Genomic DNA, 18,251 nt, shown 5'->3' on the forward strand with positions numbered 1-18,251 from the left:
TCTTGTCACAGTTGTTAAGTGAATCACTGCAGTTGTTAAGTTAGTAAAATAGATGTTTAGTCAATTTTGCATTGACTTTGTTTGTCAGAAGCTTGTAAAAGGAGATCACATGACCCCGGGGCGCCTCGATCCTCATAAATACATGACAAGCATCTGAATTCTGATCCAAATTGTGATTGTGGGGATGCTGAAAGTGAACACAAGAACAAAGGGGCACAATCTGAGGTTAGTTGGGGGAAAGATCAGAAGCAACGTGAGAAAATATTATTTGACTGAAAGAGTAGTAGATGCTTGGAACAAGCTTCCAGCAGACGTGGTTGGTAAATCCCCAGTAACTGAATTTAAAAATGCCTGGGATAAATGCCATCCTAAGATAAAATACAGGAAATAGTATAAGGGCAGACTAGATGGACCATGAGGTCTTTTTCTGCCGTTAATCTTCTATGTTTCTATGTTTCTATGCTGAAATAGTTTCAAGTGTGAAAAACAACCATAAGCCACTTGTCAGTGTAACTTCGAACATTCACTAAATAAATGCTTGTAAGTCAAGGACTACCTATAAATTCAGAGTTGGGGAACCTCTTGACTATGTGAATCAGACTTGGTTAACATCTATTACTTTTGCCAAAATACCAAACATTACAACCCGAACTCTGCTCCTTACACACATGTGCATAGAAGGGTTGACACAACTTTTGTCATTTGACTTACCATTGCTTCCCAGTGGATACCACTGGACTATACTCTGCCACTTTAAGTGGTGAGTTCTCCTTTACTGTGGTCTTCAAACAGAAGCCAGATGTTCTAGCAGATCCTGCACTGAGCAGGGGTTTAAAGTAGATGACCTGTGAGTCACTTCCAATTCTATGAGTCTACAAAGAAATCTGTTACACAGGAGGAAAGATGGACTGGCTGTGGCCATCCGCGGCAAATCTAATGAGCATGGTGGTAAAGATCTGTAATTTACAGTCCTGTAGAGTCAATTATCAAAGCTTCCTCTTATATTTCACACAATAAGGATAGTTCTTCATGGTAGTCTTGAACTTTTCAGGACACCTGGTGCTTTTCTCATTATATCACGCCTTGGCTATTATGTTTTGGAAACAAGAGCTACTGCAATGGTGTTTGATCAGTATTTTAGCAGTGGGGGTAACTTGACTTTTTGTATCTGATAGTGAAAGACACTATCAATCTCCAGTCAAATAAGATTCTACACATTGCCTTTGGTTGGAGAGCTGGCCTTCTTAATTGATTTCTCCTCCCATTAGTCTGTAGCTCATTTTCAAAGTGCCTGATCCTAGAATTAAACCTTCTACTGCTAAAACAGATGAAAATCCCAACAGTCTTATCACTGAAAAGACTTGTTAAAGCTTCAACCTGTTTTTTTTAATGCAACTTTTTCCTCCTTGTTAACAGCTTACTTTGCTTTAATTGTGTATATAAGAGCATTTCCTTTTTAGCACTAACGTTTCTGCAACGGAGGCATTAAGGTTGGTAGTGTCTCAGAGAAAACAAAGGGAAATACTTGGGCATTTTGAAACCTATTTACATCAATAATAATAATAATAATAATAATAATAATAATAATAATAATAATAATAATAATAATAATATGCAACGACTGGCATAAGCCAGTGAAAGTGGTCCCAGCGGTACTTGGCACGCTGGGCGCAGTACCAAAGGATCTCAGTGGACATTTGAAAACCATCGGAATTGACAAAATCTCCATCTGTCAATTGCAAAAGGCCGCTTTACTGGGATTGGCAAACATAATTCGCCGCTACATCACGCAGTCCTAGGTGCTTGGGAAGCGCTCGACTGGTGATGAAATACGAAATCCAGCATAGTGATCTCGTTTGCTGTGTTGTACTGAAATAATAATAATAATAATAATAATAATAATAATAATAATAACAACAACAACAACAATAATAATAATAATTTATTAGATTTGTATGCCGCCCCTCTCTGAGGACTCAGAGCGGCTAAATTATCCTGCTAAGTTATTTTAAAATCGCAGGTGACAAATATATTTTGTTTTCAAGGAAATAAAAATAAAGTTGAGGTTTGGTAGCTGTTTAAAATGTTACTCTGGCTAGTCATTTGAATTTGTCCAATATATAGCAGGAATTAGAATTCCATTTTCATTTCCAAGCAGCTCCCATAGATCAGGTCATACTGTCTTTGGAGAAATCTAAAAGCCAAAGTAACTGCTGGCTGTTATTATGCCTAGTGTTGCCCCTAAAGTTGGACACAACTGTACAGGGAAGCCTTTACCTTTATCTTGCCTGGGTTATGAGACACATGCAAAGTCTCACTATCGAAGAGCTGTGATGATGAACCTATGGCGTGCATGCCACAGCTGGCACGTGGAGGCATATCTAATGACATGTAAGGTATTTATTTATTTAATTTGACTTCTATGCTGGACTCAGGGCAGCTCACAATAGTATAAAATTACAATAACAACAGAAATAGCAATAAAAAGATGCCAAGGAAAAAACAAGCAATATCTAAAATCCTAATTAAAACTTAAAAAACAATTCAATAGCACACATACTAGACATACATACCAAATTCAAATATATAGACAAGCTAGTGGTTGATTTAGGGCTCCCAGGCCTGCTGGCATAGCCAGGTCTTCGTGGCCTTATGAAAAGCCAGCAGGATGGGGACCATACGGACCTTGGGGGGGAGTTGATTACATTAAGTCGAGGCTGCAACAAAGAAGGCCCTCCCCCATGGCCCCGCCAACTTGCATTGTTTAGCTGACGGGACCTGGCGGAGGCCAACTCTGTGTGCTCTAATTGGTCTCTGGGGAGTATGTGATAGGAGATGGTCCCATAAATAATCTGGCCCTGAGCCATATAGAGCTTTTTGCTCCAGCTCCAGCGCCCATGCACATGCTGGCCAGCTGATTTTTGGCTTTCTTTTTTTGACATTTTCACCCTCCCCAGGCTTCAGGGAAGAATCCCGAAGCCCAGGAATGGCAAAAAAATGGCCCAATGGGTCAACTGGAAGTTCAGAAACAAACTTCCGGTTGGCCTGTTTTGTGTTGTCCCCAAGCTTATGGAGCCTTCCCTGAAGCATCGGTAGAGCAAAAACAACCCAACAGGAAGTTCAGAAACAAAGTTCCGGTAGGCCCGTAGAGCTGTTTTTCACCGTCCCCAAGCTTCTGGAGCCTTCCCTGAAACATCGGAAGAGCAAAAACGGCCCAACCAGAAGTTCAGAAACAAACTTCTGGTTGGCCCATTTTTCAGTTCTTCACAGTCCCCAGGCTTCAGGAATCTCTTGTGAGGCATGCACATATGCGCGAGTGCCAGCGGGGGTGGTGGTTGTGTGCATGTGGGTGGTGGTGGTCGTATGCATGTATGGGATGGGCACACACACTAGCAGATGCATACACACCCTTTTGGCACATAAACCAAAAAAGGTTCATCGTCACTGATCTACAGCAAGAAACTCTCAGCAATTTAAAAGATTGATACTCCTACATTAACTATAGGTTCTTGAATATGAGATTGAAGACCGCCAAGATCTCCCTTGCCATGCCAGATTAGCCATCTCAGATTCCAGATCCTGGATTGTCTTTTAAAATCTAGAATGTTATCATAAGATAGCACATTTACTGAACTTCAAAATCCTATAACGCTGCCCTTTGTCCTTTGAATGATAATCAGATTGATGAAACTGCTTCCTTAATTCCATATCTTGTGAGTACAGAAAAGTGATGACTGTTAGATAAATTATTAACTCTGCATTTTTCACCAGGCTTCAGTAATTCTTTCTAATCTATTAGAAAAATACTATTTTGATTCTCTGTGTAAGTCAGGCAAATAGGTTGCTTTAAAGCAACTATGATTGATAATCTGGGGAATTTTCTTCATATCTTTAAAAAGTAAATAGAATGAAAGATTCAATTGTTAATAAATTTATTTAAGCAAATGGGAATATTTAGATTGTTATAGCCTATAAAGAAACAACTAGTGTATATTCACACAAAGAGATACTGAAATACCTCCTTGCCAGCAATCAACACCTAACTAAGCAGAGATCAACAGGGGATTAATACCAGACAAACAATCAAGCAGTAAAATAATATCCAATCAAGGAACTACCAATTTCAGACAAACAATTAAACAAACGACGGTCTAATTAAGGAACTAGTATGATCCCTCCTCCCAACACTGACAGAGCAAGCCACTTGTATGTAAACAAAGAGCAAACTCTATTCCATTCTAGCATTGATGATGTCACTTAGTTGGATACTCTACATCTGCAAAACAGCTAGCAAGCTTGATGCCAGAGACAATTATTTATCAAATTTAGAAGGCTGCTCAAGTCTACAAAGACAACATTAAAAGCAGCAGGAAGCAACATAACAAAGACATATTTGGGTGACTTCATGTTCTCTACTGATTTTACAGTGATCTGTCATTAAAATAAGTATACTTTCAAAGTTTTTCAGCTGGGTACCTATCCATAACCAACATTCATATATGGTATTTTTCACCCTGTGCGCATACATTCCTTCACATTTCACCTCTGATGGTTTCTAAATGTAGACATTATTATGGCTGCACAATGATGGGGGACATATTTATTAGTTCTTAGTTTAATATTACACAGTTTTAGCTAACTTTGGCTGTTCTAATAACACTCAGATGGTAGTTCTTTGAAGGTAAAGGTTCACTTTGCACAAATGTGCTAGTTGTTCCCAACTCTACGGGGTGGTGCTCATCTCTGTTTCAAAGCTGAAGAGCCAACATAATCCAAAGACGTTTCCATGGTCATGTGGCTGGCATGACTAAATACCAAAGGCACATGGAATGCTGTTACATTCCCACCAAAGGTGGCCCCAATTTTTCTACTTCCATTTTTATGTGCTTTTGTATTGCAGGGTTGGCAGAAGCTGGGAGAAGTAATGGGAGCTCATCCCTTTACGCAGCACTAGGGATTCGAACCACTGAACTGCTGACCTTTCAATGAAGAAGCTCAGTGTCTTAGCCACTGAGCCATCGGATCCTGCTAAATGTAGTAATTTCCAGTAAATAGGGATAATGAACAGAATCCTGAAAAAAAGTTGAGATTTATACAAACTGAAGAGAAACCACAATATAAGAATAACCTCAACTGTAAGCCATTTCTTCTCTAATTTTAAAGCTGTAGAACTGTCTAAAAAGACCCATGGCATGATTATATTAATATGTAATTAATAAATAAATGTATTAACCATTAGATTTTTGGAATATTAAGTTGGAGGATTGTATTTTGATCCTGGAATCGAGCGTGATAATATACCACAGTATTTTGCAGCAGTCTGTAGTTCAAGTTCTCATCTGATTTTCATTAGTTGAAGAAAATGCAGCTTTATACACTCAGTACTGAAATTGACTTTTTCATCAATATTAAAATATAATCTAATTCTTGAGTTGATATTTAATTTATTATGTATTGACACAGAGAAAAACAGAGACAGCAACATTTTGTCAGGGAAGCTATAATTGATTTAGTTATCCTCTTCCTCCTGAAATCTCATTTTAAAAGTTGGGTTATATTCAGAAACAGTGAGATGTTTCTTCCTTACTATCCCTGATTAAATGCTAGAGAAAATGTTGATCTAATGCCATTATTTTGAGATTGTTTCATTACCTATGTGCTCCATTATTTTGATGCGGTGTCATTAGATTCCTGCATAATTGTTAGAGTTGTATCTATTAGGTGAAGACATATTCTGATTGGGCAACACCATTTATCTTAAGCAGATTATTATTTTTAAACTTTTACAAACTTTAAAAATAAATACTTTTGTGCTGCTTACAGCAAAATAATTTTCTGTAATGCATCACTACTCTGTTCTGCGCAGAACTTAAGGCATGAACATAAGTGCCCCACCCAAATTGTTAATTTAGCCCTATCTGGATGAAGTCTAATGGAGGAAATAATAAAGGAATTTTTCCTCACTGAAGCAGTGTAACACCATTTATTGAATCTCATTACCTTATTGTAAATTGTATAATTGTAGTAAATATATAAATAAAAATTAAACCTATACATGTATGTGGTTGGTTATTTATATATTTTAGACTTTTAAACTTGCCTTGCCCTTATTATTTTTATAAATTATTATTATTATTATTATAAATAATTCAAGACAGCAAGTGTAATTTCTAGTGTTAAATTTATGTTTAAATTTACAAATAAATAAATAAATAAATAAATAAATAAATAAATAAAGGGAAAGTAGTATAGATTTATTTCAAGCTTTTTATCTCTTATCAGCTAGCCATACCCTAGTCAGTAAAACATAGATTTAACACAAAAACAATTTGTCGTGAAAGTGACTGCCTGTGAAGGCCCCTGGATTGGGTCTGAAAGGCGGAAACAGAAGCTGTATGCTCCATCCCATAATTGGGTAGACTAGGTTGTCCTGATAGACTTGCCCCACCGAATGGGGTGGGATGGGGTGAAACACTTTACCTAATTTCAATTTTCTCCACAACTCTGTTAGTTGAATTGGGCCAAAAGACAGAGTATGGCCAATAGTCATGTAGTTGGTTTTCATGCCTTAACAGGACTAGAATTCACAATCGCCTAGAGATTGATCCGAAGTCATGCAGCCAGCTTTCATGCCTTTACATTATTGCCAAAGAACTATATATTCCAAGATGTCATTTATAAATTGGGTACTAGAGCCAGGGTGGCATAGTGGTTAGACTGCAGCACCGCAGGCTATTTCAGCTAACTGCTAGCTGTAGTTCAGTAGTTCAAATCTCACCACCGGCTCAAGGTTGACTCAGCCTTCCATTTTCCGAGGTGGGTAAAATGAGGACCCAAATAAGTTTAAATGCTATTGATATTGCTGCTTCAAATTTGTGGCCTGTTGTTTTAGAATTAATGTCATCTGCAGAAACAAGTAAGTATCCACTATTGAACCAGAAGGAGCATTCAGAGCACCTGAAACAAAATCAGGTAAAATTCATTTTTTTTCCCATTGGACTAAGAGATGCAATGGGTTTTTATTGCTCAGAAACACATTACTTAGTTAGATAAGCAAGAAATCTTCATAGCAAACACATATTTAAGTAGGCAACAGATCTTTTCTATGGCTGTGATTCATTATTTATTTATTTATTTATTTATTCATTTATTCATTCATTCATTCATTCATTCAATTTTTATGCCGCCCTTCTCCTTAGACTTAGGGCGGCTTACAACATGTTAGCAATAGCGCTTCTTAACAGAGCCAGCATATTGCCCCCACAATCTGGGTCCTCATTTTACCCACCTCGGAAGGATGGAAGGCTGAGTCAACCTTGAGCCGGTGATGAGATTTGAACCGCTGACCTTCAGATCTATAGTCAGCTTCAGTGGCCTGCAGTACAGCACGCTACCTGCTGCGCCACCCTGGCTCATATAATGACTTATATACCACTTTACAGTGCTTTACAGCTCTCTCTAAGAAGTTTACAGAGTCAGCATAATTGCCTCCAACAATTTGAGTCCTCATTTTACCCACCGTGGAAAGCTGAGTCAACCTTGAGACTGGGGAGAATCCATTTGCCAAATTGCAGGTAGCCGGCAGCTAGCAGAAGTAGCCTGCAATACTGCATTCTAACCACTGTGTCACCACAGCTCATGCTGTTCCATGTTTTGTTCCATGGAAACTTTTTATAGTTTTTTTTTCTCATGAGGATGGGAGAGGGGATAGTTTACTTTCTATCACTTGGCCTGGATAGATGACCTTCCTCTGTTTCAGCATAGATTTATCACAGTTTAATACAGTTTTGCAGTTACACCTATAAGGTCATCTAATTCTGAGCAATTTCTTTGGGGGACATGTTGTCAAGTGGTCCATATTTCTGTACCGGCCCATAGTGTTGGGTGCATTCTAAAACAGCCATCAGAAATGTCTACAATGCATAGAGACTACACAACTTGTTTCACTGACTCTTTGGATGGCAATTCAGAATATAAAAAGTTCAAATGAGCCGGAAAAGCACAGGTGATCTTGCTCCTAAGGAAAAAATACATTACTGACTATAAAAAGCATATTAGTTGTGATACAATTGCTATAAAATATGGTGTATGTGTGTGTGTGTGTGTGTGTGTAGACATACAGTAGATACACACACACTAAAGTTTCTTAGGATTTATTTAATTAATATAATTTCAACGTTCACTGCTTCCAACTATTCAGTTTCATTAAAATATTACCTGGCAATTTTGTCCGTGCAAGACATTGTAATCAGCTGTTCCCCCAACAACATGCCATCCCATGTCTGGATTCCATTGGTACATCGAGCTGGAATGGTTCCTTCTCCAGATTCAATCTTCGTTCGAAGATGCCCACGATACTTTCTTACTATGTGTTTAACACTATTCACTAGGATAAAAAGAAAAAGAAAACAAAACTGGGCACTGAGAAAATAACAACAGGATTATCATTTGCATATTTTAAAATTAATATTGATAATTTCTCTCATTGCTTATTTGACCCCTATGACAATCATTAAGTGTTGTACCACATGATTCTTGACAAATGTATCTTTTTCTTTTATGTACACTGGGAGCATACGCACCAAGACAAATTCCTTGTGTGTCCAATCACACTTGGCCAATAAAGAATTCTATTCCATTTTCTAAAATCTCCAAATGTAAGACAATTTTGTCTCTTAACATCTACCTTGTTGTGGTTAGCTCTGGCCCTGCTCCTGCCCCAAGGACTGTGGATGTGGGGGAGACATCCACATGCTGCAGGCCTGTTTTGCCCCCGGTGGAATCTGATGATGAAGGCTCCTCTGACCAAGAAGACATGAGTGACAGGAAGGAGGAGAGTGTGGCAGACAGCTCAGAAGGAGATCAATTGTCTAGCTTTTCCTTGGATTCAGAACAAGAGTTAATAATACAGCCATGCATGCGGAGAGCGATGCATAGGCAACAACAACTGAGAGATTATTATCAAATAAAATGAGGCCACCTGTGGTTGGGTGGGGCTATGGTAATTAGTGAGGCTGCTATAAATAGCAGCCTGTGGGTTTGGCCATTGTGGAGGATTATCTGATCGTTGTGTTTCGTGACTGCTTTACTGGCTTTGACTTTTTGTGTGCTGATTTTCCCCCGCCTTGAAACTAAACCAGAGCAAAGTGTGTTTCATTTTGTGAAAGAAGAAGGACTGTGAATTGCCTCACAGCTGCAAGCTAAGTATCACAGAACTGATAAGGGACTTGTACAAATTACCAGTTTGTTTGGAGACGAGTGCTCTTTGCTATACCAAAAGAGGGCTTGGTTTAAGTGAATTTTCATTATAAAGAACATTGTTTTGAATTTTCAAACGTTTGTGTGTGTCTGAAATTTGTACCTGTGAATTTTTGGGAGGATTCTACCAGAGAGCCCGGCAGAACATATCTAATAGTAAATTCCAGTAAAGATAGAAGGCTGGTTTCTGAATAAGTCATGAAGCAAAATTCTCTGTTCAATTTCCAGTTTTATTTCAAATTTCTGCAATGCTAACAGAAAGATTGTATCAAATAACCACAATATTAAGCAGACTACTATGAAAAATGCCATTCTTTGACAATCCATCTTTCTGGGATGCCAGCAATAAGAATTTCTTAGGAAAGCATTAGCATCTTCAAATGAGGGGCAATATAATGGTTTTGAATTAACCTTTTATCTGCACAAGCTTAATTTATAGAACATCTTCAAAAGCCCTTCTAAGCTCTTAGCATGGTATTTTAAGGATGCAGTCCTGAATACATGGAAGAAATTCCCACTACATTAAAATGTATTCATGAAGCTGTGTCATTAAAAAAAGAAAGAACCCTTACCCCAGAGTTAGAAAATCATGGCTTTTGTCAAAGCATTGAGCAAAAAAGTGGTTTTTATTGAATTTATCCCTCAGCTATATTGCTGTCTTTCTTCTATCCCCCACCCCCCTAATTTTGGGCTTTGTTATAGTGTATTTTTAAGGAAATGTTAGCAAGAATTGAAGCAATTGATTGACTCTGAATGATGCCAACAAATGATTTACAAGAGAAAAAAGGTAATTGGGAAAAAATAAATTGCTTTAGTAACTTGGGATTATTAAGAACAAATTCATGTGGAACAGTCAAGTCAATTCAGTTCTGTTAACTTCTCTGTCAGCTCAGATCTGGTCATCACCCTCTTCTGTAGTTAAGGATTAGCAAATGCTATTTGCAATTTAATTATTAAGCATAAATCAATTTTTACATACATACACAATGCATCATTCTAGTCTGTTATATTATTCATACTTCTAAAACAAAGTAGCATGCCATTATTTGTGTTTTATAGAAGAAGAACATTTTAGATGATTGTCAGTCTAATAAGAATTCCTGTGGCTTAAACCCTAAGGGAATTGGGAAAAAACCTTTTAATTAGAAGGTAAAAAATATCTTCAATTTCCAGCGTAGTAATGCTGTGAGCTTGACTAGTGGATCTCCATCTGCTAAGAAAGCCATAGATAGTGATCAACTTGTCCTATCCTGATCTATTAATTATTTGTATTGTGTAGTTGTCTTTTTTGAATGCTTATGACTAGAACCTATACATCGACTACCGAGCTGGCTGCATCAAACCAAGACCCACATCCCACCATCTGTTGTGGTTCAGTCTGGGACCCCTCCGGGAATGGCTGACCTTCTGTCGGTTTCCAGCTCAGAGGGAGAGGCTGAGGAACAGGAGGTGCAGACTGACGAGGAAGAGGAATCCCAGGCTGAAGAAGAAGGACAGCCAGAGTCCCACCAGGGGGAGCTCTCCCCAGCAAGCAGCCTGGATTCCTTAGGGGAAAATGCTCAAGACATCATAGATATGCGACAAAGGAGAGCTAATCAGAGACGGACTCAATTGGCTAAGTATTTCCAGCATTAGAGGTCACAGCTGGGTTTGGGTGTGGTGCTCTTGGGAAAGGATAAAAGGCGGACCCACCCTTCCTGGCTTGTGGAGTTTTATCTTGGAGATTCGTGAGACCTGTCTGTGAACTTTGGTGGCTTACAATCCTGGTTTGTGCCTTGGACTATTGAAACCTTGGGGGGGGGGGGCAGCAAGAAGCTTGTGGTATTGACTGGACATCAGGACCCTGCTGTAACGTATTATAGCCTGTCTGTTGTGAAGACAGGTTTTCCTTTGTGCTTATTTTTTCCAGCTATAAAATACTTTTGGCTTTTACCAGAGTGTCTGGCTGTTTTTTCAGTTGGTGTTGAGGTCTGGGAAAACCCAGACAGAACACCATCCAACCCTCCAAACTCCTTCATCCAAAACCATCCCAGCATATAATCCACCGTCAACCAAGAACAACCCAACATAAACCTCAACCCTCAAATAACTACTGCTCAAATCCATCCTAACTACCTGTCCATCTCCAACCAAAACCAACTCTCATTCAACCAAGACTAGGAATGCACACCCCTTACTTCCTCATCATCAACCACTTCTGATATTAAGTAGACGTACTACTGTAGTTTGGCCACTTAATGAGAAGGAAGGACTCGCTGGAGAAAAGCCTAATGCTGGGAAAGATTGAGGACAAAAGAAGAAGAGGACAACAGTGAATGGGATGACTGGAGGGAGTCACTGAAGCACTTGGCATGAGCTTAAATGGACCGGGGATGATAGAGGACAGGAAACCTGAAGAAATGTTATCCATGGGGTCATGATGAGTCAGACATGACGTCACAACTAACATCAACAATAAGATCACTATTGATTGCGCATGTGCCGAATTGAATTCTAGGTGCTCCACCTTGAGCTCCAGACTAATTTATTATGTAAAGGGAAATCTCTCCCTTAAAAATACTATAAATCCTTCTTGAAGAAGAACAGAAGGAAAAAGAATCCACAGACATCAAAGATAATTTAAAGATTTACGGTTTTAAGGAAAGACGGAGATTCTTTCGCTATAACGAGGGAGTGATAATTGAGTACAATAAATCTTAAAATGGCGGAGGGAGGGGCAGAATCAAGCTTAGTGAATATCGAAAAAAAGCTGGATAAATTGTTGGACATTTGTTCAGGATTTGAGCAGAGATTTTTTACAGTGGAGTCAACAATTAGAAATCTGACTTCAGAAGTTAAATTGATTAAAAAGGAGGCAGAGTTTTCAGCTGGAAAGATACAGAAAGTGGAAAAACAAGTGAAGGATCATGATGAATTAATTAAACAAATGAATTATAGAATCATTAATCTGGAGGACCGTCAAAGGAGAAGAAATTTACATCTGCGTGGGTTCAGATCAGATTTTGCTTCAGGTTCAAACTAAGTTGAAGCAGTATCTGCTTGGATAAATAAGCATGCTGGTGTTCAAGTCGGCTGTGATGATATATTACGTGTCCATTGGGCTGCTCCACGGAGAAATAGGGTCAGTGAAAAAAAAAGCGGAGATTGTTTACAAGTCTTTGAAAAGTTCTGTCTGCTTTAAACAAGATAGAAATGAGATAAGAGTTCTGAGGGATCTCTCTTGGGAAACCTTGAGAGCTAGAGCTGCCTTAAAGCCCAATTTCAAGCCGTTTATATCAAAGTGGAAAAAGGTTTACTTGGGGGTTTCCAGCTGCTATTTTGGTGTTCCAAGAAAATAAAATGTACAGGGCACGTACATTGGAGGAGGGAAAGGCATTATTGGATCAACTGGGGATCAAGTTTGAAGAAGCTGGAGCATAAGGAACTATGGGTGACACAAAAGAAGCAGAGGAAGGAGAAGATTTCTTTGACGGCCGTAATACCCCAGACGAGGAGGAAAGACAAATGGAAAAGCAGCTGAAGGAGTTAACTGGACAGGTGGAGGCCATTAGAAGAGAGCAGAGAAAAACACGAGGTCAGTGTGAGAAGAAAGCTAAAAAGTGACCTTGTTGGCTCTCCTTGTCTTTTTGAATTTTTTTCTTGGAGATGTTTTTGGATTCTTGTGTATCTATTATTCGATGGGGGAGGTTTAAGGGAAAAAAAGGGTTAAGTAAGTTAAAGGAGAAAGGAGGGTGGGAGGGGAATATTTTTCTTTTATTACAATTAAAAGTGGTTGAAAGAGGAGCTCAGTAGCGTGGGAACGCAATCAAGAGAATGTGCCTCATAATTGGACAAGGGTTTTTCTTGTCCTTCCCCCCTTGGTGGGGGGAGCATGGGGTAAGGCACATTGGGTGTGTGTGTGACAGGGTAAGGAAACGGGAAAAAATTAAACCAAGGGCAAAACAAGAGGGGAAAAGGGTTATTTTGGTATATTATGATTGATTGTAAGATAATGGTTTTAAATGTGAATGATTTGGGATCAGATTTGAAACGTTTTAGGATATTAAGTATGGCTAAGCAACATAAGGTGGATATTATGATTTTGACAGAAACACATAAAAGACGAGGAGGAAGGGATAAATTGATTAATGATAGAAATTGGAAATGGGTGTATGAATCTAGAGGAATGCAAAATAGTAGAGGTTGGAGTTCAGAAAGACAGAGAAGGAAGGTGGATATTTGTTAAAGGGAAAATTAGTCAAAAGATGTTGACATTAGCAGCAATTTATGCCCCAAATGTGAAAACAAAACAATTTATAATAAATACTAAGAGGAAGTTAGACAATTTTATGGAGGGCTCAACTATTTTGGCAGGAGATTTTAATATGCAATTAACAAATGGGACTGGAAACAGTAGGATGTTACATTTAAATAGACTTAATATGGTGGATCTTCATGCAGATATTGCAAACAGAAGTACATATTATTCAGCAAGATATCATACATTTAGCTGAATAGATTATATATTAATGAATGGGCATACAATTTTAAAAAGTAGATATTAAAAGTATTTGGTTATCAGATCATGCCCCACTATAGGCAGAATTGGAAATAAAAATCAAATATTTGGGAATTTGGTTATTGAGAAACCCAGCGAAAATTGAGGAGGTGAATTATAGATTAATATGGAGGAAATGTTGAAACAGATGAGGAGCTGGGAAGAGAAAAAGTTAAGGAGAATCTCTAAAATAAGAGCTTTAAAAATGATGATAGTTCCCAAAATGATGTACCTATTTCAGGTGCTGATCACATACCCTGCCAGCCACACCGACAAAATAAGCCACACCCACAGTGTGGTAGTACATTTTTTTGTAGCCCTTCACTGTCTTCCACATTACTTTCCCACACATACCTGAGTTGTGAAAATCTGAATTGGCTGAGCTGGAAAATGATCAGATGTTTCAATGGCTTGCTTAATTTTTTGTTTGTTTCATCCTTATCAACACACACCCAGAATATTGGCCTTCAAGCTGTTTTCCCCTTTGTCACACTGAACTACTCTTCAAATTTTGTATCTCAGATTGTTACCTGGAACCCTGCCTTCAATTCTGTATTTCAAAGCTTGAAAAGCAGAAATTGTAGAGAGGGCAGATGTGAGCGTGCATTAAAAAAAAGACGCTGTCTGAAAATGCCAGCAATTCTGGAACCAATTGCACATACTGTAATTTACATGGCTTTGATTATACTAAATAAATGTTAGCTGCCAAGAATCAAAGCCCGAGCAGAGGTACACTGACAATTATAATTGCCAAATGCAAACTTGATTCAGACATACTTTTGTCTGACATTTTTCAAATTCACTTCTATTTTAGGCCTATTCAGAAATATCTGAATCCTCCATTTTCATACCTCATATTTATTCTTTCATTAAAAAAACCCCCTATCTGGTTGAAAAGAATTCAACATTTTTCAAGCTCCAAATCTGTCCTGAGATTAGGCCCCTGTTTAATATGAAAGATGGCACATTTTCAGGTGCAATCAAGGAATCTGATTCTCAGCACCACCATAATAAACAAAGAATTAAAACAAATATGGAAAGCCTATAAAAGATAGTATTAACATCTTTGCATAATCTTATCTCCAAAATTTCACATTTTCTCACAGAAATAGAGAAATCTCTTAAGAGAAAGCACAAAGTATTGTGGGAGGTCATAATCTTGCAGTGTCCATAATTTTTAATTAAAATGTTTTTAAAAAGGTTATTTCATGTTGGCAGTTCATAGATGCAACTTTAGCATCAAGCCTTGCTGCCAAGCCTTTTAACATGATTTCATACAAATATTAGAGAAGAGAGCCATTGGGAATTGCAATTATTTTTGCAGCTGGGAAAACACTGCAGCTGTTTGAAAGGCATCTGACTTGGGATCTTGATACACAAGTCTAAAGATTACATACAGGTAAGGAGCAATGCTTGAACTGCAGATATGGAATCATAAGCAAAATTTTTAATTTTCAGAAGTTCTGCAGTTGAAAAATGATTGGGTAAATGTAGACTATTGCCTAAAAATGTATAGATATATAACATCTATCTATCTATCTATCTATCTATCTATCTATCTATCTATCTATCTATCTATCTATCTATCTATCTATCTATCTATCTATTTTTATTTATTTTGTCCAAAACATAATGAAGGTTACATAATATGCTCATAGTAAAATATATCAATGATAGAGTAGAAGAAAAGATATAGGTATAAGATATATCAATGAAAGAGTAGAAGAAAAGATATAGGAATAGGAGAGAGATATAGAGAGAATTATAGGAGAGACATAGACAATCTAGAACTTATATCTTCTGCATGTGATGACTAGGACAGTGATGGCGAACCTTTTTTTCCTTGGGGGCCAAGAGTACATGTTCATGTGCTATCGTGCACGCACGAGTGCCCACATCCATAATTCAATGCCTGGGGATGGCGAAAATGGCCTTTCTGTCCCTCTCTGGAGGCTTGAAACAGCCCACACCCAACCTCTTTTGGGTCCGATAGGCCCATTTTTCATGCTCTCAAGGCTCCAGAGGATTCTCTGGAACCCTGTGGAGGTTAAAAATGTCCTCCCCATCCCCTGGAGACTCTTTGGAAGCCCAATACTCTCCCAGATCCTCCAGGCAAGCCAAAAATCAGCTGGTGGGCATGCACATGCACATTGGAGCTCAGCTAGGGTAATGGCCCATGTGCCAGCAGATAAGGCTCTGTGTGCCACTTGTGACACCCATGCCATAGGTTTGCCATCACTGGACTAGGAGATCATCCTCAGGTCCACCTATTGCAACACAATGATCCCTCCCTAATCTTTTTTTAAAAGGTTTATCGAGCACAGAGACAGCTGTCTTCAGTTTTTATATTTTTAAATATTTCTTCCCTTTTTCTGGCTGATGTCTTGCTCTACTAATGACCTGTAACCAGGGGTGGACAGCAGGCAGAAGTTCCACCAGTGGAAATGAAGATGCGTGTGCAGCTCCAGCTGATCGGCGGCTGTCGCTTCCTGGATTACCAGTCTCGGCTTGACACTCCTTTTTCCCCTGCTGCTGCTGCTGCTGCATCTACGCTCCTTGCTTTTTTCCTCTTTCCTCCTTCCTGGCCTTGGATGAGCTTCCCTCTCTCCTGCCTAGCTCCCCTCTGCCTCATGCAGCCACCTCCCGCCTGAAGTACAAGCAGAAGGCATGGGTGGAAGTGCCGCTGGCAGCATTTATGCTTCTGGTACCACCTGTTTGCCTAGCTACCCAGCCTGACACATGGGGCTGACCCAGGAAGGAGAGTGCGGGAAACATGAAGCAAATTATCAGCTCAGCAAGTGTCACTGGTAAGGTTGTAAGTCGAGGATTTAAAAGTTCACTTGGACGATGATCGTTCAAGTCACTCCTACCTGGTCACATGGCTGGCAAGCCACTCCTACCCAGTCACATGACCATTAAGCCACACCCACAAATTAAGCCACACCCACAGTGTGGCAGTTAAAATTTTGCCTGCCCATTACTGCCTGTAACATGTCATTGGTGAGGATGAGTCAGGATCTGGAATCTATCCTTGGCTGCATAGCTAGAGGTATAACAAGCAGGAAGAGGGAGATTGTGATCCTGCTGTATAACGTGCTGATGAGACCACATTTGGAATACTGTGTTCAGTTCTGGAGACCTCACCTACAAAAAGATATTGATAAAATTGAATGGGTCCAAAGGCGGGCTACAAAAATGGTGGAAGGTCTTAAGCATGAAACTTATCAGGAAAGACTTAATGAACTCAATCTGTATAGTCTGGAGGACAGAAGAAAAAGGGGGGACATGATCAAAACATTTAAATATGTTAAAGGGTTAAATAAGGTTCAGGAGGGAAGTGTTTTTAATAGGAAAGTGAACACAAGAACAAGGGGACACAATCTGAGGCTAGTTGGGGGAAAGATAAGAAGCAATGTGAGAAAATACTGTATTATTTTTCTGAAAGAGTAGTAGATGTTTGGAGCAAACTTCCAGCAGACGTGGTTGGTCAATCCACAGCAACTGAATTTAAACATGCCTGGGATAAACATATATCCACCCTAAGATAAAATAAAGGAAATAGTATAAGGGCAGACTAGATGGACCAGGAGGTCTTTTTCTGCCGTCAATCTTCTATGTTTCTATGTTTCTATCCTACTCCTTCTCTACACTTGAAATGGGAATAGACCAGCTAATAATTAAATTATGAACTGAGGGTACTAGCTCAAAGGATCAACTTAAACTGGAAAGAGAGCTTGGTTCTGTCAGTTGGGTGCTACTGATGTAATGCATACTGCATACCAAGATAGGATTCAGAAATGTATAGGCACCCTGATTTGGTTAAAATTGTGGGAAAATGGAAGAGATAGGTGGATTTCACTACCTGTCCCCTTTTCCCCATAATTCTAGGCAGTTCAAATTATTGAGATTCACCAGCAGTTGAACCGATACAACCGATTTGGATATGAGTAAATAATTCAGCAGAACTGCAGAGATGCACCAAACACATGTTACTAAATAATCCAATTCTGACTAATAGACCATTTGCACTTAATGAGAGCTCCATTTCTTTTGCAATAATTATTTTGAGGGAGTTTGTTCCAAAAGATATTTTTCAAAGATGTCTGGAGCTTTATCATTGCTGCTTATTCAGAGGTTCTGAGCTCCCTATGCTTGTTTCTGCAAAAAAAAAATATAAAAAATTGTGAGATTGATTTGGACCTCAACGAAGGTCTGAATTTTTGTGATTTTTGCGTGATTTATGATCCCTCTTAATTATCTTCACTAATGATGGGTGGTGGGGAGAAGAAGAAAAAAAGGAGGGAGAAGCAGAGAAAAGCAGAGCCAAAGATATGACTTTATCCGAAACCAGGTGTTAGTCTGACCTAAGCATTAGAGAAGACCAATTTAAAAATCATTTGGTATAAGTTTATGGTGTATGCCTGACTAGACCTTAAATGTATAAATTACTGCTCGG

The 18,251-nt window shown here is 38.8% G+C and overlaps 1 protein-coding gene across 1 annotated transcript in view; it reads right to left on the bottom strand.

The window, feature by feature from the left end:
* The window catches only part of ADARB2 (adenosine deaminase RNA specific B2 (inactive)), a 599,017-nt gene that overhangs the window by 18,364 nt on the left and 562,402 nt on the right, over window positions 1-18,251 (bottom strand). The window contains exon 8 of the mRNA XM_070729429.1: window positions 8,218-8,386. Within this exon, the coding sequence (XP_070585530.1) occupies window positions 8,218-8,386 (169 nt within the window). The remainder of the gene's footprint in view (window positions 1-8,217; window positions 8,387-18,251) is intronic.

This window comes from Erythrolamprus reginae, chromosome Z (genome assembly GCF_031021105.1).
Source record: "Erythrolamprus reginae isolate rEryReg1 chromosome Z, rEryReg1.hap1, whole genome shotgun sequence".
Classification (NCBI taxonomy): domain Eukaryota; kingdom Metazoa; phylum Chordata; class Lepidosauria; order Squamata; family Dipsadidae; genus Erythrolamprus; species Erythrolamprus reginae.